Source organism: Diabrotica undecimpunctata, chromosome 3, assembly GCF_040954645.1.
Source record: "Diabrotica undecimpunctata isolate CICGRU chromosome 3, icDiaUnde3, whole genome shotgun sequence".
NCBI lineage: Eukaryota > Metazoa > Arthropoda > Insecta > Coleoptera > Chrysomelidae > Diabrotica > Diabrotica undecimpunctata.
In genome coordinates this window covers 148,557,334-148,577,374 of record NC_092805.1, presented here as the reverse complement: position 1 = coordinate 148,577,374, position 20,041 = coordinate 148,557,334, and the positions used below count along the sequence as shown (strand labels likewise).

General features: G+C 33.1%; 1 protein-coding gene across 3 annotated transcripts in view; it reads left to right on the top strand.

Annotated features, from left to right (window-relative positions):
- The first annotated feature begins 322 nt into the window (after nt 1-322).
- The window catches only part of Gpdh1 (Glycerol-3-phosphate dehydrogenase 1), a 61,653-nt gene continuing 41,934 nt past the window's right edge, over nt 323-20,041 (top strand). The window contains exons 1-2 of one of the 3 annotated variants that reach the window (XM_072527095.1): nt 323-605; nt 768-945. In XM_072527095.1, the coding sequence (XP_072383196.1) occupies nt 346-605; nt 768-945 (438 nt within the window). In that variant the 5' untranslated portion in view covers nt 323-345. The remainder of the gene's footprint in view (nt 606-767; nt 946-20,041) is intronic. The other 2 variants (XM_072527094.1, XM_072527096.1) reach the window with 2 other exon arrangements.

Below are 20,041 nucleotides of genomic sequence, written 5' to 3'. Positions count from 1 at the left end.
GCAAATTTGTACCGCAGACAATATTAAATTTTATATATGCTGTATAAATCGCTACCTATGTATTTTAATTATCTAATTACCAAAAATTAAAGTTTTGCCTTGCGCATTTGATCTTCTGGGATGGGTTAGCCTTGCATTTTCAAATAGGCATCGTGATAATTAAATATAAAAGAATATGTAAAAATAAACCTAGATTAGATTGTAGGTGGGAGTCACTATGTGTTACTCCTTAAATTTTACCTATCAATCTGATAAAAGTATTTTGGTACTATTAGAATTTAAAAAAGAATAAATAAAAATTGCTTAACTTCCTTCCATCTTTGTGTGTATGCTTGTAGATTCTATATGCTAATAAAACAACTTTCAACAAATTACATTATAAAAAATGTAGTTGGAAAGGTTATCACAATCAAAACAGCACGTCACAGTAGTGTAGCGATATCGCTAGATAGTAAATTCAAGTTTAACGAGCAGTTACATCTGGCCAAGCCTGGCAAGCAGAACTTTAATTTTTTCTCGTCAAATTTGTACTTGCGATACGTCAAAATGGCACACAGTGATTGCACACAACCTAAAAAAATATGTATAGTCGGCAGTGGGAACTGGTAAATAATTATTTTGTTACAATTATTAGATTTTTAATTCATTTACTAAACTTTTATTCTAACCTAACATATTAGGTAATACTAACCTTGAACAGAGTAAAGGTTTTTGTTTGTTATATTTTACTATTAAAGTTCATTCTAAAAATAAAATAAATATTTCAGGGGCTCTGCAATTGCAAAAATTGTAGGTCATAATGCGGAAAGATTGGAAAATCTGGATAATAGAGTTACAATGTATGTTTATGAAGAGATGATAAATGGAAAAAAGCTGACTGAAATTATCAATGAAACTCATGAAAATGTTAAATATCTTCCAGGCCATAAGTTGCCATCCAACGTAGTAAGTATCTTGCCATTCTTAATTCAATCAGAATATTGTTGAGTACCTATTTACAATATGAGATTTTGTCTAAAATTGAATTATTTATGGCTTTATTCTATTCAAAAAGCTCTTTCAAAAAATATATTTTTGTAATTGTAGCTTTCTACCTATCTCTGTCTGAAATAATTTATAATAGGTACATACATAAGATTTTGCATTTTCAAAAATATGAATGGACCAGAGTTTCAAGTTAATTTAGACAATTTCTGCCAAAGTTTCTACTGATGAATTTGTAAAAATGTATTTGTAGTAACAGCAGATCATCAAAAGCATATTAAATGCAAGCAAGTCACTGAAGCAACCTTATAAAATACTGCATAGCAAATTTCAAAAGAACTTGTTCTACTGACTTTAAGCAACTACTCTAGTGTCATTCAAAGTCATTGCAAAGTATATAATATTCTTCGCATATTAGGTATACCTTTTATTGGCAAGATATGTAGAAGATATAGTAAAATGAATTTAGATATTAGGTAGAATTAATGCTTGATCCTATAGAATGTGATATAAAAACTCCTTTTTGGTCAAATGTTTCACTGCTTCTCAGTAGCGCACCTAGAATTTGCCTCTGGGGGGGGGGGTTTCGGTTGGTCACCGAAATTTGTTCTATGGTGCTACCTCCATTTTGAGTCCTTAAAATGTGTGAGTAACAGTGTCAGAATAGGGTCCTGCTGGGGGGGGGGTTTAACCCCCCAAAACCCCCACCTGGGTGCGCCACTGCTGCTTCTTCCTCTTGATGTAATGATAGTAATGTGGCCTCTGATTTACTTCTATCACCAAATTACTTCTAACATCACATATCCCATTCTTCTTTCTCTTGCATCTTACATCATTAGTTGCAGATTGTCATTGACTTCATGTAGCATTTTGAACACTAACTACTATATTGGATACTGTACTTAACTACTATATTGGATACCGTACTTAACTACTAGATTTTTTGGTACTAAATCACAATTATAACAAAAAATTATTAAATATTATTATAAAAAATATCTCAAGAATGACACAACATCCATTACGAAAATATATGCACCTAATGTCTCATGTGATTTTGGTTGGACGATCTTTATCTCTGTTGCTTCAGTGAAGCAATCCTCAGTAGTTTTAAATGCTTGTAAGTGATACATATTAATTGGCGATATTTATTGGATATTGCATGTTTCATGTTGCATATTGAATATCACCTTGGTGTTGGAACCCACTTACATTCCTAGTTTTGTTCTGGGCTATTAATTATATATGGAATTAAGTAATTAGTCACAGTAATTCTAAAAAAATACTAATGGGACATAAAAATATTGCACATATGATATTTACACAATTGCCTCTTAAATATTATATTTGAAAGATATCCTTTTATGGATAATGCATTTAAGGCTAAATATAATAACTATATTATTTCTATTGATGTAAGGTCGTCTTTGTGTTGTTGGTTCCAATTGTTTGGTGTTTAATTACTGGATGTTTATGACAATATTATTTAGTTCTTTGTGTGTCACAAACAAAACAATTTTTTATTGCATTCATTAGTTTTCTGGGTATTTATATTTTGCCATAAATATCACACAGCTTACAAAATTCAGTTAAGGAAAGAAAAAAATTATCTCAAAAACGATCTTCTTAAGATGCCATCTTCTTTCGAAGGTTGGCGATCATTATGGATATTTAAACTCTGTTAAATAGATGGTGAAAATATACATATATCATTCGGTCACTATCGCTGAAAGTGAGAAAGACCTGCAGACGCTACTAAACATTATTTGTAATATTGGGGAACAGTTTGGTTTAACAATAAACACAAAGGAAACAAAAACCATGGTTATCAGCAAGAGGGGTAAAGTCATAACAAGGATCCAGCTAAAAAATGAAGATATTGAATAACTGGACAAAATGAAGTACCTAGGAGTCTGGATTACTGAAGATCTAAATCCGAAATCAGAAATTCGATCAGGAATAGAGCAATCAAGAGCAGATTTTTTGAAGATGAGGAAATTTCTAAGTAACCAAAGTCTCAATCTGTAAATCCGATATCGTATGGTAATGTTATATTCACCTTATTCTTCTTTATGGTGCCGAAGCTTGGACTCTTAATGTTGACTTGATGAGAAAGTTGGAAGCTTTTGAGATGTGGCTTTTTAGAAGAATTTTAAAAATATCATTGACGGATCATATTATGAACGAAATGGTGTTGCACAGAATGGGAAGAGGCAGAGAACTTTTGACCACCATTAAAAGAAGAAAGATAGCAAATTTGGGGCACATACATAGAAATGGGAAGTACAAGTTGTTGCAGCTGATTATGAAGTGTAAAATCGAAGGAAAAAGGAGTCATGGTAGACAACAAATATCCTAGCTGAAAAACATTCGCTACTGGACCCGGTTAAACACACGCTTTTAAGAAAAGCAGAAGATAGACAAGAATTTGCAATAGTTATAACTAACCTTCATTAGTGGAGTCGGCACTAGAAGAAGAACTCTGTTCAATGCTGCTTTTAAAAGCTGGTTAAAAGAGCAATTAAACCACTCTTTAAAATTGCGCAGCCATCACATTCCTCTCCTTCCAATGCATTCCCAAAATCTTTCCCTGCATAATATTTTACAGAAGCTGGTATTTTCTTCCTCTGATTATGTGGCCAAGGGTAGTTTTGGTATCTTTATTTCATTATTTAGTTTTGTTTATTTTGAAAGCCTTCACAAGTCTTCTTTATTCGTGTCTCTGTGTATGTAGTATATTCTCAGGATTCTTCCAAAAAACCAATCAATCAATCAGTTTATAACCTTCTATGCCGTCTTCTGATTTCCAGTCTCCATTTATCGCGATCGTTCCAAAGGTTTACTTCAACTCCCCTCTCACTTAAGTCTTTATCGATTCCTTCTTTCCAACTTAATCTCGGTCTACCTTGCTTTCTTCTTACATACGGTGTCCAGTTCAATACTTTCTTTGGCATTCTGTGTTCATCTGCTGCACATTTGACACATTGTTTTATGTAATTGTAATGGTGCTCATGATTAGATGTAGAATAGAAATCGCTAGATCAGTCTTTAATAGAATGCGCAAACTCTTTTGCAATCGTGATATCAATATAAAGTTACGAATACGAATGCTGCGGTGTTATGTCTTTTCTACCCTGTTGTATGGAGTAGAGGCTTGGACACTAAAACAGTTGACCACAAAAAACATCGAAGCTTTCGAGATGTGGTGCTATAGGCGCATTCTCAGAATATCATGGATGGACCGCGTCACTAACACGCAAGTACTCCAAACTTTAGACAAAAGATGCGAAATTCTAAATGATATAAAAACTAGAAAGATGGAATACTTGGGGCACATTGTGAGAGGTAAAAAGTACGAACTTTTAAGAAATATCATGCAGGGCAAAATTAAGGGCAAAAGAAGTGTGGGAAGAAGAAAAATATCGTGGCTTCGTAATCTACGTGAATGGTTCGGGTGTAGTTCGATTGAACTTTTTAGGCGCGCTGCTAACAAAGTCGCAGTGGCCATGATGATTTCCAATCTCCGCTAGGAGTGGCACGAGAAGAAGAAGAATGGTGCTCAACACTATCAAAGTTTTCTTGTAAGAGCTTTATATCGAGTCTGTTGAGGCTATCTAAGTTGTATTTGGTTTCTATTGTTTTTTGCTCTTATTCATTATTTTCGTTATTATTATTTTAGCCTTTACTAGGTAGTGGTCGCTTCTACATGTGCTTCCTCTAAACGCTCTTACGTCTTGTATATTGAGTTGTGTGTTTTGAAGCCACATTTCAAAAACCTTTTTTTTTTATTGGCATAGGCTAGGTGTCAATCAGCCAGTTACAACATACAACATGTCTAATACCTCAAACAAACATATACATTTTATGACCGTAAAGTCCATAAAATACCAATAACGAGAAGCTGAATAATATGCTTTAAGAACTAAAATTAAAATAATATACAAGTTAAATAAGTTAAATATAGCATCTTTATAACATCATCAGTGTGTTGAAAAAACGGTACACATAAGTAATATAATTCAAAACACTTTTTTTTTTGTATTATCTCCTTTTTATCTATATTTACATACAAACAAGATGATGAGGTTCTCAGAGTTCCACAGCAAACTCTTGAGCAGCTATCTACTCAATCCGACAGCTGCTTTGCTATGGACTGTCTAAGTTGCTCACCACAATTTTGCATATACATTTTTTGATAGTAGATACTACAAGACTATTTTGGTACTTGACAGAAATTTTACTAATGCATTATAAATTCTCTCATTTCCATTAGCTAAGAGACTAAGGATATTAAACGGGGCCTGTACATTAAGATCATGTAATTGTTGAAGAAATTGATCTGTTTCATCCTTATATTTTTGGCATTCGAAAAAAATATGATCTCTAAATCACCTTTTTTGCCACTATTTTGACAAAGATCATTTTCGAGAACATGAATTTTATATAGATGTGAGGGATAACAGGCGTGGCCAAATCTAAGATGTGTTACAGTTGTGATATATTTTCTTGAATAATTATATGGCTGGAACCACGTTTTATTCGGTATTTGATTTTGTATACTGCAGTATCTAGAAGGGTTGGTATAAGTATGTTGTGACCAACATTCGTTCCAAATATTGAGATATTTCATTCTAATATAAACTAGTGCATCACAAAAACTTACAGGTAGTTTATTGGTCAAACCATTTTTTACACTTTTTTTTTTCCAGCATATCCACGTACTCATTATGTTCGAGACCGACATGTGCTTTAACCCATACAAAATTAATGCTTTTGTTAACCTTTTGCAGTTCTAAAATCCTTTTTTCAATTACATATATGATATAATTGGAGGAGTAACTTGGGTGTTTAGCCAAAACCAAGGAATTTAAAACAGACAGGGAGTCTGTTTTAAACCCACCATAATTATTGCAGAATCAATTGTAGACTGTGATAAAAATGTCAACGCTTCGTAGATTGCAATAGCTTCAGCACTAAATATAGAAAATATGTTATCCAGTTTGTAGGAATAATTAATATTTTTGGATGGAATATAAAAAGCACATCCCATAACTTTAGTTAGTTAAAAATTTAATTTTCATTACAATCAATTGTGGCTTAATCCCATATAAACGTAATATTTTGACGATGAAAGAAGAAAAACTGGAACTGGTAGAAAAGCGTGTCGGATATCCAGACTGATCACATCCCAAATGAAGAAATAAGAAGAACAGGGAGGATTTACAATACCGTAGATACAATAGAATTCAAACAACTTTTATGGTACGGGCATTTAATGCGAACGAACGATGGCCAAAATAGGTCTATGTGTTGTAAAACAAAAAGTTATATTAAAATTAGTTGATTTTTTGTTTTCACAAATATTGGTTTGAATCTTAAGTGACAATCTGTACTTCTGGTCTAAAAAAATATTCGTCTTAAAGTACGAGATGAGTAAGTGTCGGACCTTACTGTTTGTGGGTTGCTCTCAAGTTGCTAGCCCAAGTGTGTGTTACGCTCTGCCTCTAAAATGTAATGAACAGTGGTATAGTTGGCTATTTCGTGCGATATTCAAACCCCGGTATATAAATGAACAATTTTTTAAAACAAACTCTTTTATTCGTAATAGTTGTTTTGTAAAATATTCTCTTGTTATTAAATGTATAATATCGATCAATTGCTCTTTATTCTTCTCTAAGTATCACTTGAGAAGGAATATCTTTTAACAGTTCCTTGGCCCTAAAATATTTATACCCTCGGAGGAAAGGAATTTAATAAGCTTTCCCCAAACAATTAGTGGAGATTACGGCAAAGTTTCCCACCACTATCTTCCATGGAATTCAAGAAGGACAGGAAGACCAGCATTAGAATAAAGAGAAGGAATCAGACGAATAATGAGAGATAAAACAATAAATGAGGAGGAATGGATTGATCGAACAAGGTGGAGATCAAAATGCGGGATGCGGCTGAAGCTTTAGGACCCCGTCTTTAATACAGCCAATCCATAGCAAGACCAGATCACTTAAAATAAGATCGCTAAACCGATGACTGTTTGAAGTGTGGTGTCTTGTGGAGAAGGTAACTCAAGATTCCATGGGTCGCCCATGATACAAATGAACGATCCTAAGATAAGCTAATTTTTAAACAGTGCTACTAAATAGAGAAAAGTCTTATACTTAGGTCATATTCTTATGAGCAATAAATCCAATCTATTGAATGTCATCTTATTTCTTATTTTTCTTTCTTTTTATTCCTTCCTAATTTCTCAGAAACTCATTTAGGCCATGAAAATATAGGTAAATCGGAAATCGAATTCAGGATTCAGCCCAAAATCCGTGTTTTCTAAACGTTGCGAAACAAGCAGACAACGAATGCACTGGCATGGGGGTTTATTATTTGTATCCATGTCATGCCAATTCGTCTAGACAGAAATCCCTTCGTGAAAACAATTTCCTAATACTCCATTAGAGTAAAATAATAGAAATAAAATAGACAGTCTTGGCTTCATCATGCCCATGCCAGTCCACTTGTCGTCTGCTTGTTTTGCAACGTTTAGAAAACACAGATTTAGACTGAATCCTGAATTCGATTTCCGATTTATATTCTCATCAGTAGATGTCGCTGTAGCGTCTGTTTGTAAATATTTTTCAAATATTTACTTTTATAGTGGGAAAAGGTTTTTTTTTCCTATGAGCTTACCATAAGTTCGCTCTGATGAAGCCAAGAGGCAGAAATACGTATATCAGCGAATGGTGGTACGGTGTAACGAAATCAAACCTTAACTGTGTACTTATTTTATTTTTATTTAGGCCAATTTTGGGGTTATATATATATATATATATATATATATATATATATATATATATATATATATATATATATATATATATATACAGTACACTCCCTCTATAACGAACACGGTTATTAAGAGGTTTAGCTTATAAAGATGTACATTAGATCTCCCTTGAAATTTCTATTGAACTGTAACCCTCTATAGCGAGGCAAAGTTGGTTATAACGAGAGAAAATAAGATCGAAAAACGTTTTTTTTTACGTTGTTGACCTGGCCGTGGCTATAAATAAATACCCTTTTTAACTGCCGCCCGCAATAAACTTCTTCTGTTTAATCCACCGACCGATATTGTGTTGTTGGAAATTTACAATTTGTGATTCAAGTGTCAGTGTAGGGGTTTGACCATTCGCACCTAATAAACTACGTAAAGGGACTTAAAAACATGACAAATGAAACAAATTTTACCAGAATTTCATTTCACTGTTGTTTTTGTCGTAGATGTTTATCGTTTGTATTCTGATTGTGCTTTCGCGTCTTGAAAGTTGTGTTGTAGAAAACATAGTCACATTAATTACACACTGACTCCTAAAAGAAAAGCTCCTTAGACTCCTAAAATTTACTTTAGAAGAAAAGATTAACATGCTTAAAGATGTTTAGAACGGTAAGAAGAAAGCAGAAGTTTGTCGTGAAAGAGGAATTTCTAGTTCTACTCTATCTACCATGCTCAAAAATAAACACAAGATTTTCGAAGCAAATTCGTCTTTTTCCGGTAAATCGAAAAAAAACTATTTGCCGCAACTAATAAAGAACTCGATACTGCAATGGTCAAATGGTTTACCGTAAACAGGGCTGCGAATGTTCCAATAAGTGGACCACTGCTTCAAGAAAAAGCAACACAGTTTTTGCTGACGCTAGGTGGTGATGAGAATTTTAAAGCATCGACTGGGTGGATGAGCCGTTTTAAGGACAGTCACGAAATTACGCGTGGAAAAATTTGCGGTGAAGCGAAGAATGTTTTCTAAGAAGTCACCGACAACTGGTTGAAGTCATGGCCTACAATAAGACAAAATTACAGTGACGATAATGTTTTCAATGCTGACCAGCTGGGACTTTTTTTAAACTTACTCCAGATAAGAGCCTCAAATTCAAAAATGAACGTTGTATAGGTGGCAAGTTATCAAAAGAAAGGTTAATTGTACTCGCGTGTGCCAACATGTCCGGGTCCGAAAAAAGGAAGTTAGTCGTCATTAAGAAATCTCAAAAACCACGATGTTTCAGAGGTGTGAATCAGCTTCCTGTCACATATAAATTTAATAAAAAATCGTGTACGACAGCAGAGATTTTTAGTGGAGAACTTTTGAAGTAGGACAGAGAGTTGGCACATCGAAAGATTCGTTTAATTGTTGACAATTGTACAGTCCTTCCGAAAGTTAACGGTTTAAAAAACATTCAACTTCTTTTTTTATCCCCAAATTGCACATCTGTTCTGCAACCGATGGATTTGGGCATCATAAGGTCTCTTAAAGTTCACCACAGAAAACTTTTAGTTAAGCGGATTCTGAATAATATGGAAAACTGTAGTGAATCCCCTGTTACTTTATTAGATGCCATAAATTTCATCTACAAAACATTGACACTCGTAGATAAAAAACCATCAGAAAATGTTTCGGTCATGCGGGGTGGACAGAGACTGAGGTAGAAAACGAAGAAGATGGATATCCTGTAGCAGAGTGGTTGAGGTTACAACAGCAAGGTCAAGAACTAACCCAACTGAACAATGATGACGAGTTTGCTGAATTCATTGTCATTGATGATGACGTCATTGATTGTGATCTTCCGAGGGATAGTGAAATTATCGCGGAAGTAATAAATCCAACGACGGAGCGCGTTATCATCAGTGACGAGAGTGATTGAAGATGGAGAAGACCATCGCGGTGAATCTATGCAAGAAGGTCCTAATAGTCAAGATGTGGAAAGTGCTTTAGACATTGTAAGAAACTTAATCCAAAGACAAAACGCAAATGAAGAAGCATACAACTGTTTCACATCTTTAGAAAATATGATAGATAGAATGATACTGGACAATTTAAAGCAGTCAAAAATGACAAACTTCTTCCAATTGCAGAAGCAATAGTTTATGTTATTTTTGAAAATACGCTTTATACATTATGTAGTTAGAAAAAAATGTAAGTACAGATTTTTTGTTTTAACGTATATCATTGACGATAAAAGTAAATAACTCTTTTTTGATTTATTGTATTTCATTTGCAATACTTAAAAGTAAACAACTTTTTTTTTCAAAAACGCCATTCAAACAATATTTAGCATCTTATATTGCTCCAAATGGCTTCAGTATAGGAATTTAATGTTTTAAAAAACTACATAGTCATATGTATGCACAGTATTATTGTTGTCTAATATAACGAGATCGGCTTATATCGAGGTAATTAGTCTGCCATTTTAGTTCTCGTTATAGAGGGAATAGACAGTAAAAAACCACTGAAAAAAATATATTGAATTTTATAATTTTTTATATTCCGATAGGAAAAGCTTATTTCGAAATAACCACATAGTGACAACACTTTTAATGAAATAAGCCTGTGCAATCTTACATCTATTTTTAGATGACATAATGATAATGAATGAGATAATTGCATTTAACTTCGTTTTGAAATAATTCAATTAAGTAAGTGGTCAATAAAAGTGTGTAGGTCATTTTTTTCAGTCTTTATTAAATTTGTGTGCTAATATTTTTGATAACCTCTTATTCTGATTTATCTATTTATCAAATTAACAAAATTATAGCCACTTTCCCGCAGTTGCAGTTTAGTACGTTTTCGTTTCTATGGATTTGAGTTGTTCTTAAAAATGTACCAAATTTATTTTCGCTCAAGTTCCTCTCCTTGACTTTTAGCTGCTTAAGAAGCAAAGGGCAGGTTTTAATAGTCTATAGGGTAACACACACAGCCTTTTAGTGAGAATCTTAATTTGTTTCAATTGCATATAGAAAAATAAAGGCGTTAAATAAAAACCAATCTTTTTATCAGAAACTTTGTTTATTAAATTATCGAAAGAGATTAACTAAATATTATATATATATATATATATATATATATATATATATATATATATAAATATTATTATGTTATAATTATAAAAAAACAACACTTAACAAAATATGGCACTTTTCACCTGTAGTCAGCCTCATTTCTCCGCAGGTCAGCCATGTCTACCCTGTAGTCAGCCACTTATTTATTCTTGCATATTGGACATAGAAACACTTTATTATATACATTCTCATAAACGTTACCAGCAAATTCAGTACATTTTAGATGATACCACGCAGGACAATTGTCACAACCAATATTCTTTAATTCGTTTATTTCTCTGTCACTAGTCAGTTCCTCTTCACACGAGTCACACATTATTCTGCTCACTGTGCAAGTTGTACTATTCTTCCCCTTTTTAATGTTTGTGGACTTCAATAGCTTTTCAGCTTTTCTTTTTGTAATTCTTCTTTTTTCTTTTGTCTTTCTTCTTTTTTCTTTTGTCTTTCTTTCTCCTTCTTTTCCCTAGCTTCCAGTTTTTTAATTTTAATCTGATTAAATTTTTTCCTTAACTGGATATTTAGTGAAGTGAGTGAAGATTGTTGTCCCTAACTATTGTTCCCAAAGTCCAAGTTTGATTGGGAATGCGGTAATAAGATCATAGATTATATTATTTAGTAGATATTTCGCTTGAAGACGAGTATTAACCACATCGTAAGATCGCCAACTATATCGACCAGAAATGTAAAGTCGCTAACCCACTTCTTGTCTTCAAATTCAAGTCTGCTTTTTCACATGATTACAAAGAACGATTGTATTTCTTCCTTTAAATCAAACACTCTGTATAACATTTTGGCATGACACAGCCATCTTACTTCTGCATAAAATGTAACGTTATTACACTGTAAATCCAAAGACTTGAGAAACTCTTGGAACTGACGGTGATTCAACCTTTTCGACTTAATAAAGTTCACTTGTTCGATGACCAGCTTCATGACATGATTCATTTTAAGGGACTTTGTACATAAATTCTCCGGATTAATAATGTAATGAAAATTTAGCATCGAAATATTACCAACTTTGCAGGCCTTATTTTCATTCAATTTTACGAAACCTTCATGTTTTACAATCATTGCTGCAGTAACATCTTTTGTTAAGTCCGATAGATGACCAAGTTGTAACGAAAAGCGATTCAATGTCGATGTAACAGCTTCTAAGAAATCTCTTGAGCAGGTAGTGTCTTAAGCTAATACATAGCCGCTAATTATTGTGTGATTGCTCGAACCTTTTCTATCGATGCGCTCCTGTACTCGTTGCCGGTAATCTTCTAGAATTTCGTATTATCGCTTGGATTCGGCCCCGTCCCTCCTCTAGGTATTTTGAGAACTTTTCTCATTATATAAGCCTGCTGAGGTGGTCTGTGATTATTAGTATTGGCGAACTGTTTTGTAAGCGATATCAGTGTTCATTTTAAGTTATAATTATTAATGTAATTATACACTTCTGAATATTCATTTTCCTCTCCTCATTTGCGTTTACAATATGTTTTTTTTTTCAGTTATTCTAGCAGGACTTCTGTAAGTGCCGTCTCCTTCAGTAGAATTTGGCAATCATTTCAGCGAACTGTGTGTGATTTTGTGTGGTTCTCAGGAGTGTATGTGATTTGATTCCTGTTTAATCAAGGATATTCTTCAACCTGAAATACTGCATATGGTCAGAATTTCTGCAGCCCTCCTTTTTTTCTACAGCAGTTTTCTGTATTAATGAATGAATATAATCTAAGTAGATCAGTAGATTTACATAAATTAAATATTATTCTTCAAGGCATAACCAGCAACTATAACGATACTTTGTGTAATTTTTATAAATAATACTTGGCTAACACATTTTATTCGACTCCAAACATATTTTAAAAACATTTACTACCGATTGTAATGTATATATCTAAACAAATATTTGTTTATCAGTGATATAACATATATCAATATTTATTATTTTATTGCCGATAATTCAACCGGTATTGACTGTATCTTATCATAACTATAAATAATTCAGAATTGTATTTGGTAAATAATTAATTTTATCACACATTATTAATATAGTTTATATGTATTTTTATAAATATAACAAAGTTAGTCACTTTGCTTAACATAATGTTGTATGTTGAAAAAATAAATAATGTACAAAAAAATAGTTATATTCTGCGCTAAATCAAATTGACGGGTAGAATTCATAGGTTCTTATTATATCGACTGATCCAAAATTATTGTCATCATAGTGGGCTCTGAAGGACAGAGCCAACTATGTCAGTTTACGCCAACTTTGACTATGTTCAGGTATACTTGTCAGTTTACGTCAACTTACTTTAGTTTATCTTTATTTCGATTATATATCTAGAATCAATCATAGGCTTATATACACTACCAAGCATAAAATTAGGGTCACCCTGTAATTTGAATTTATTTTAGAAATTATTATTCTGTTTTAAATATTTTCGGTTGTAACATAGTTTACTAACGGATTGCTTAAAGAAAACAACGTTTTTGTCGTTTAAAGTTTATTAAAAATAATGGAAATGAAGAATTTTCCTTTGATATACTAAATATTGAAAAGGGATAATTTTAATTTGATGTGATTTTTGTTGAAAAAAAGAAATTTTAAGAACTTCAGTAGCGAGTATTCCCTTCTCTGGCAGTGATAACAGCTTGCAAACGACGAGGCATGCTTTGGATCAGATTTTGGATCACATTCTGCAGAAGATTATTCCATTCTTGCACCAATATGTCGCGAAGCTCTCTCGAATTTCTGGGGGCCGGCACATGACTCCGTAAACGTCTCTTCATCTCATCCCAAAAGTGTTCTATGGGATTGATATCTGGACTAAGAGCAGGCCAAACAAATCGTGTGACTTGAACCTCGTCAAGATACTCAGTAACCATCCCAGTAACACCAGCAGTGTGGGGCCGTGCATTATCATGCATAAATGTTGCGTCGTCTCCAAGAATAACCATAAATGGTAAAATATGGTCTTCCAGAATCTGTGTCAGGTACCTATGCGCTGTCAATGTCCCATTCTCGATAAAGACTAACTCCGTGCAAGCATCAAACGATATGCCTCCCCATGCCATAACTGACCCTTCACCAAATGGAAGACGCTCGGCAACACATGCTTGAGCATATCTCTCGCCTGGACATCGCCACACTCTTACACGTTTGTCTGAGCCCGTAAGACAGAATCTCGATTCATCGGAAAACAATACACGACTCCAATCCTGCATTGTCCAAGCCAAGTGTTCTCGTGTAAAATTCAATCTGGCAATTCGGTGTTCACGGGAAACCGGCGGTCCAGTTACTCTAGTTCGAGAAGATAAACCAGCAGCATGAAGTCGTCTCCTAACTGTCCATTCACTTATGTTTACATTTCTCACTTTTTGCAGATGATTTCGAAGAGAAACTGCCGTGACCGTTCGGCTTCTCAAAGCACTAGAAACGACAAAGCGGTCATCTCTAGCTGTTGTAATCCTGCCTCGACCTGAACCAGGTCTTCTAGTAAGCAGACCGGTCTCTTCGTACCGTTGCCATACTCGTTGCACACTCGAGAGACTTACACCAACGTTTCTCGCAGACCGTGGCCATCTTCTAACGCCGCCACAATTCTTGCCGCCACAACAGAATGTATGCTCGTTGCAATACACTGACAGTGATAACAATACACAAACAATTCACAATTGACGTTAAAACCATAGAAATAAAAACTGTGCTGATAACGGTTTTTAGGAATTAGGCTAAGGGCCCTTTTTTATCTCAAACGCTTGTCGAAACAACAACGACAACAATTTTTTTTTCAAGAAATCAATTAGTAAACTATGTTACAACCGAAAATAGTTAAAACAGAATAATAATTTCTAAAATAAATTCAAATTACGGGATGACCCTAATTTTATGCTCGGTAGTGTATTAACATAGACTGAGCAGTTTGTAGAGCTAAGTGACGATACGATCTTTTTTCGTTCTTTATTGTGTCTCTGTCTTGTAGGGCGTTGTTCTCTGGGGGAGTGAGAGAGTGAGGAGTCTCAATGCGCTAGAGCAGTGGTGCTCAGACTTATACTGTATGGGATCTACCACATAAACTGCAAGCGTCCGGAGATCGACTGCTATACTTTGTTTTTAAACCAGGAGGAATAATTCAAATTTACCGCGCCGCAATGTTTGTTTGTAATTGGTCCAAGCTCAGGCAAGTTTACTCCACTGTTATGAAATTTTCACACTAATGGCATTTCATAGGTTCATTAAGTTATATCGGCGATTCTTTGTGTTTTCTGCGTTATTCTTTTAATTTTTAGATTTTTAGTCTGCTTTTATATAAAAACAGTTGTTTTTAGAACTCTTTAGCGACTATATATTTTTGGATTATTACCGTCGAAGACCGATATGATCAACCAAAAAAGAAGATGTATTTGGTAACTTTTCTAGTGATTTTCTTGGGTGTGAATCTGTCTCTTTAGTTTACTACTCCTGGTTTAAAAACAAAGCATAGTAAAAAAAACAACTTTGAAAATAAAAAAAAATTATTGCACATTTCTAGTTGATAAAAAGTTGTAACTACAGAGAGTTGTAATGAAAGTCATGTTTTTCATATTAATTTTATTTGGATGTTAATGCATGGCACTGCATATCATCCACAAGTGTTTCATATGATGGTACGTAATTACCGAGGGCCAACAGCAAGCATAAAGAGAGATGTTCGTCAGTTAGCCGATTACGATATTTTGATTTCACTATCTTCATTTGGGAAAATGCAGACTCACACAAGTATGTTGATCCAAATAATGCTGTGAGCTGCAGAGCTACTTGTCTCAAAATTTCGTATCGGTCGCTCTGGATTTAAGGTGTATATCCGAAATTATTTTCAGTACCTCATTTTGGACGGAAATAATCTCCATATTGAACGTAACGGATACTTCAGTGGCTATTTTTTCCACGTCGACAGGAAAATGGATTAGACATTAATGTTGCAATAGCTATCAGTTTTTTAAAATCAGCGAAGCGTCTTTCAAACTGGCAACTGCAGTTCCGTCTCGTAATAAACATAATTCAAATGAGCGGCTACCCTTTTTTTCAACAATGGAAAGTTGTTTAAATCCTTTCTGCTAATTTGTTTAATTAATAATTTCAATTTGTTGACAAAAGAATATATTGCGCTCATCATATCGATAATTGTTTTATTTTTACAAATGTGGTTCAAAATTAAGGAGGTTCAAATGATTTGTTAAATCTGTTAGGAAAGCCAGATCACTGAGCCATTTTTTGTGTTGAAAGAGATGAGTGTCGTCTCCTCGTTCTTCTAAAAAAGAAATTATTTCGGGAAGTAGCTTGTGGAACCTATCTAAAAATTTTCCATGGCTCAACCACCTCACATCTGTATGCAGAAGTAAATCGGTGTGTTCAACAGTCGCTAGCTTCCAATTGCGCTTTAAAAAGACTTCGTTGCAAGCTTCGCGCTCTGATTGAATTCACAATTTTTGTTGTCATTTTCATGATGTCGTCCATATTTAAAATTTTGGAACACAAAACTTGCTGGTAAATGATGCAATGAAATGAAAAAAAAAACGATGGACATTCATCGTTAGCTCGACATAATGCAACAAATCCATTGTCCAATAACGCCAGTCATGGATGGTGCACCATCTGTTGTAATACACACGAGTTTGTAAATCGGTAGCTAGTATTGTTTCATAAAATTTATAAAAATGTTGTATATATCTTCTCCGCGAGTTTTTTCTTTCAGAGGCAGTATTGTTAACAATTCTTCTTTAGCCAACATGTAATACAGAAAAGTAAACAGAAAATACCATCCGAACGAAAATACATAACTGGGCGGTATCAGTCATATCGGTTGACTCGTCATATTGCAAAGAAAAGTACATAGTACATCATAATTATTTCGATCATGCACGGGTGGTGAGTCAGGACAGTCCCCGTATTTTCTCGGTGAATCGCGATCGACTTCAAAAACTTTGGCGATCGACCGGTCGATCGCGATCGACCTTTTGAGCACCGTTGCGCTAGAGAGACACAGATCGAACAATTGCAAGAGATCTTGTCGTCAGCACGTGAGACTGGTATGCTCACTTGCGTTTTGAAAAGTATCGGCTATAAAAGCTTGTAGTCGTGCCTCCACACTGGATATCCCGAGACGCAAGTGGTATGCTCGGTCTATGTTAATATATACATATGGAAACAATACCCTGAAGAAACTGATAGGTACAACTTGGTGTTCATTCTTGGGGTGTTTCTCAGCAGCCGAGTACGCATTTCCAGTCTGGAGACTCTCAACACACGCCTAGCAGGTGAACACTGCTCTAGATAGAATCTAGACGAATTTATTAATAGGTTACCAACAACTTGTTGGTTATACGATTTTCGGAGTGGAAATCGAAACGTAATATTTAACTTACCTATTTCACAAGAAAACAGTTTCAGAACCTTCATAAATTTACTGATAATACAATTTTTATCAATCACGCAAAAATAATAATTATATCATATATTCATACCACCAACACAGATAATTGAAAACCCCAAAACCTCACAATTATTATAACGCAGTTACTTTTTGAAGTATTTTAGAAAAGGTTCCAAGAATATTTCTAAACTTTTTTTAAAAGATAACGAAAATTTACATACATATTTAATTTTATCGTATTTTTGTGTGTAAATTGGTTATGACAATTTTTTGTATTAAAATGGCAAATTTATTATTTCCAAACTAAATTTTGTCACTGGGAAGTAGAAATAAAATAAAAATAATTACATAAAAATTTAAATACTTCTCATTAATATTCCACGAGGTCTAACAACTACCTATATTATAATAGGACAGAAAACATGCTATTTGTTATATTTGACAGTTAATGTTTGCTTTTAATTTAACTTTTTACATAAAATAAAACAATCAAAGTAAATGCTTCCTTATTTGATTGGTTTGTGGAAAATGTCTTATTTTCAAACTGAATTAAACGAAAGCGTGGAAAACGAAACGTTGAAATAAACTTATTTTAAAAAGCTGGAAAGCAGGAAACAGAATTTGGAAGCTGCGGTTTGGAAATTAATTATGATAAAACACAATATATGTTATTGGAAATATCGCCAGAAGAAAAAAAAAGAACTCAACAAAACAAACAGATGAATATAAAATTTATATTATTTAATAATTAAGAGCAATTTTAACAAATACAGGAACAGATGAAACGGATATAAGAAATAAAATAAAGAAAGGAAAGACAATAACACTCGATTAAACGATGCGTTGACCAAAATTGATTGGTCGCTGGTTAATCGTGGTGGTAAATAATTGATCTATAGGGTGAAAAATAACTTCTTAGACGAAATCTCTTCACACTTTATTATGCGCTTATGGTAACATCTGGAAACATACTGCATGTAGAAAATTGGAACTCGGCTTTGCTCAGAGTTTACAGGGTTGCCGTCTGAACAAATTAAAACATATGGCTAAGAATCTACCTAGTAATACGTTAGAATAAAATATTTTTAAATAATTGGAAAGCTGCTCACTGTATGTCTGAGACGTGGGTGACAAAAAAAGAATGGAAAATAGAATAAATGCAATGAAAATTATGTTTTTGACTAAATATCAGACCATATAGATAGTAGATATATCAACATCATATATAAGATTCTTTAATATTTATTGAAGGTCAACTGAATAAAATACTAATATATTCTGCAAAGCAGTTTATAAGTGATGTATTAAATATAAAGTTTAGCTGGTTAATTAATTAATGCCGTAAAAAATGAAATGTATTTGGTGTAAGTAAAGAAAAAATTCAATCTTAATAAAAGTCTTCAGAAGACTCTTTTAAAAGCTGTAATTCGAGCGTTTTGGGGTAAATTAATGATTTTTCCACAGACATGTGGGCAATTCGTAGACAAGTGGTTCTCAAATTTGAATTCTTATAAGCTGCAACTCGAGCGTTTTAGGGTAAATTAATGATTTTCCCATAGACATGTGGGTAATTCGTAGACAAGTGGTTATCAAATTTGACAAAACATGAATATAGCCAATTTTAACGTTTGAAATTTATAGAAGATAAATAGTGAAATAAATAATTAAAATAAAGGACTAAATAATATCATAATTTACAAATATTAAAAATAATAAAAACAAAATTAAACAATTTTCCAAAGATTTAGAAAATATTCAAAAATTTAAAATAATACATCTTTCAAGGAAATATAACGTTTTGTCATACAGCCAACCCTATAAAAAATTATTAAATGCTTATTAAATAAACAAGTATAAAATAAATAAAGTGAAAAATTTCTATCGTAAAATGAAACATATATTGACAACTCACAGTAAACTTTAGACCAATTTAAACGAAAGCCAAAATAGAAGAAATTTGGAACGAATTTCTTCCAGAAAAATGTCGATCGTTAGATGAATCAATGTCAAACGAATTACAGCGGTCGTTAAATTTAAGGGGGGCGTTATATCTTAAATTTTAGTAATTTTACATTGTGCTCCATTATTTTGTTAACTGATATATTAAAAATAAAAGAATCTGCATTTTATGTTTTTAAATCAGCTTAAACTCTTGTCCATTTAACAATGAAAAGCAGATATTCTTTTTAAAAGAATATCAGTTGAAATAACATGACAAACTTCTGTAAAAAAAAAGAAAAATTGATTTTTGTAATGAGTACTAAAAATAAATTAGGATAAAACCAAAACTAGTGTACTTTAGTGGAGAACGAATTAACCCACTTTTAAAATGAACAATTTAAGTTCTAGGTTATTAAAAAAACTACACAATGTGTCATAAAATAGATCCTGTATAATGATAAATGCTAAAATTTATAAATAGCTCATGTTCAAAGTCATGTTCAAGATTCTATTGCAAGTAGTGAATTAGGTAATTCGTTTCACTTTCTTAGTTTTAGAGTATGATAGGGTACACGTGTAATAAAGTGCTGCCAAGTATTTTAAACGATACCGTGCCGTGACGTGGTCAAATATAAACATTTTATGCTTCGTGGCAAATCTAAAAGATATGTCGCATAGGAAGCTTACTACAATAGAAGGTTTTTTGACATGATTGAAGTTAGTTTTCGGTTAAGCTTTATAGTTTTTTTTTATTTTAAAATATTGTGAATTGAGTACATATAAAAACAAAACTGTTTTAATTAAAACAAAGTGTAGTATTATTATTATTCTA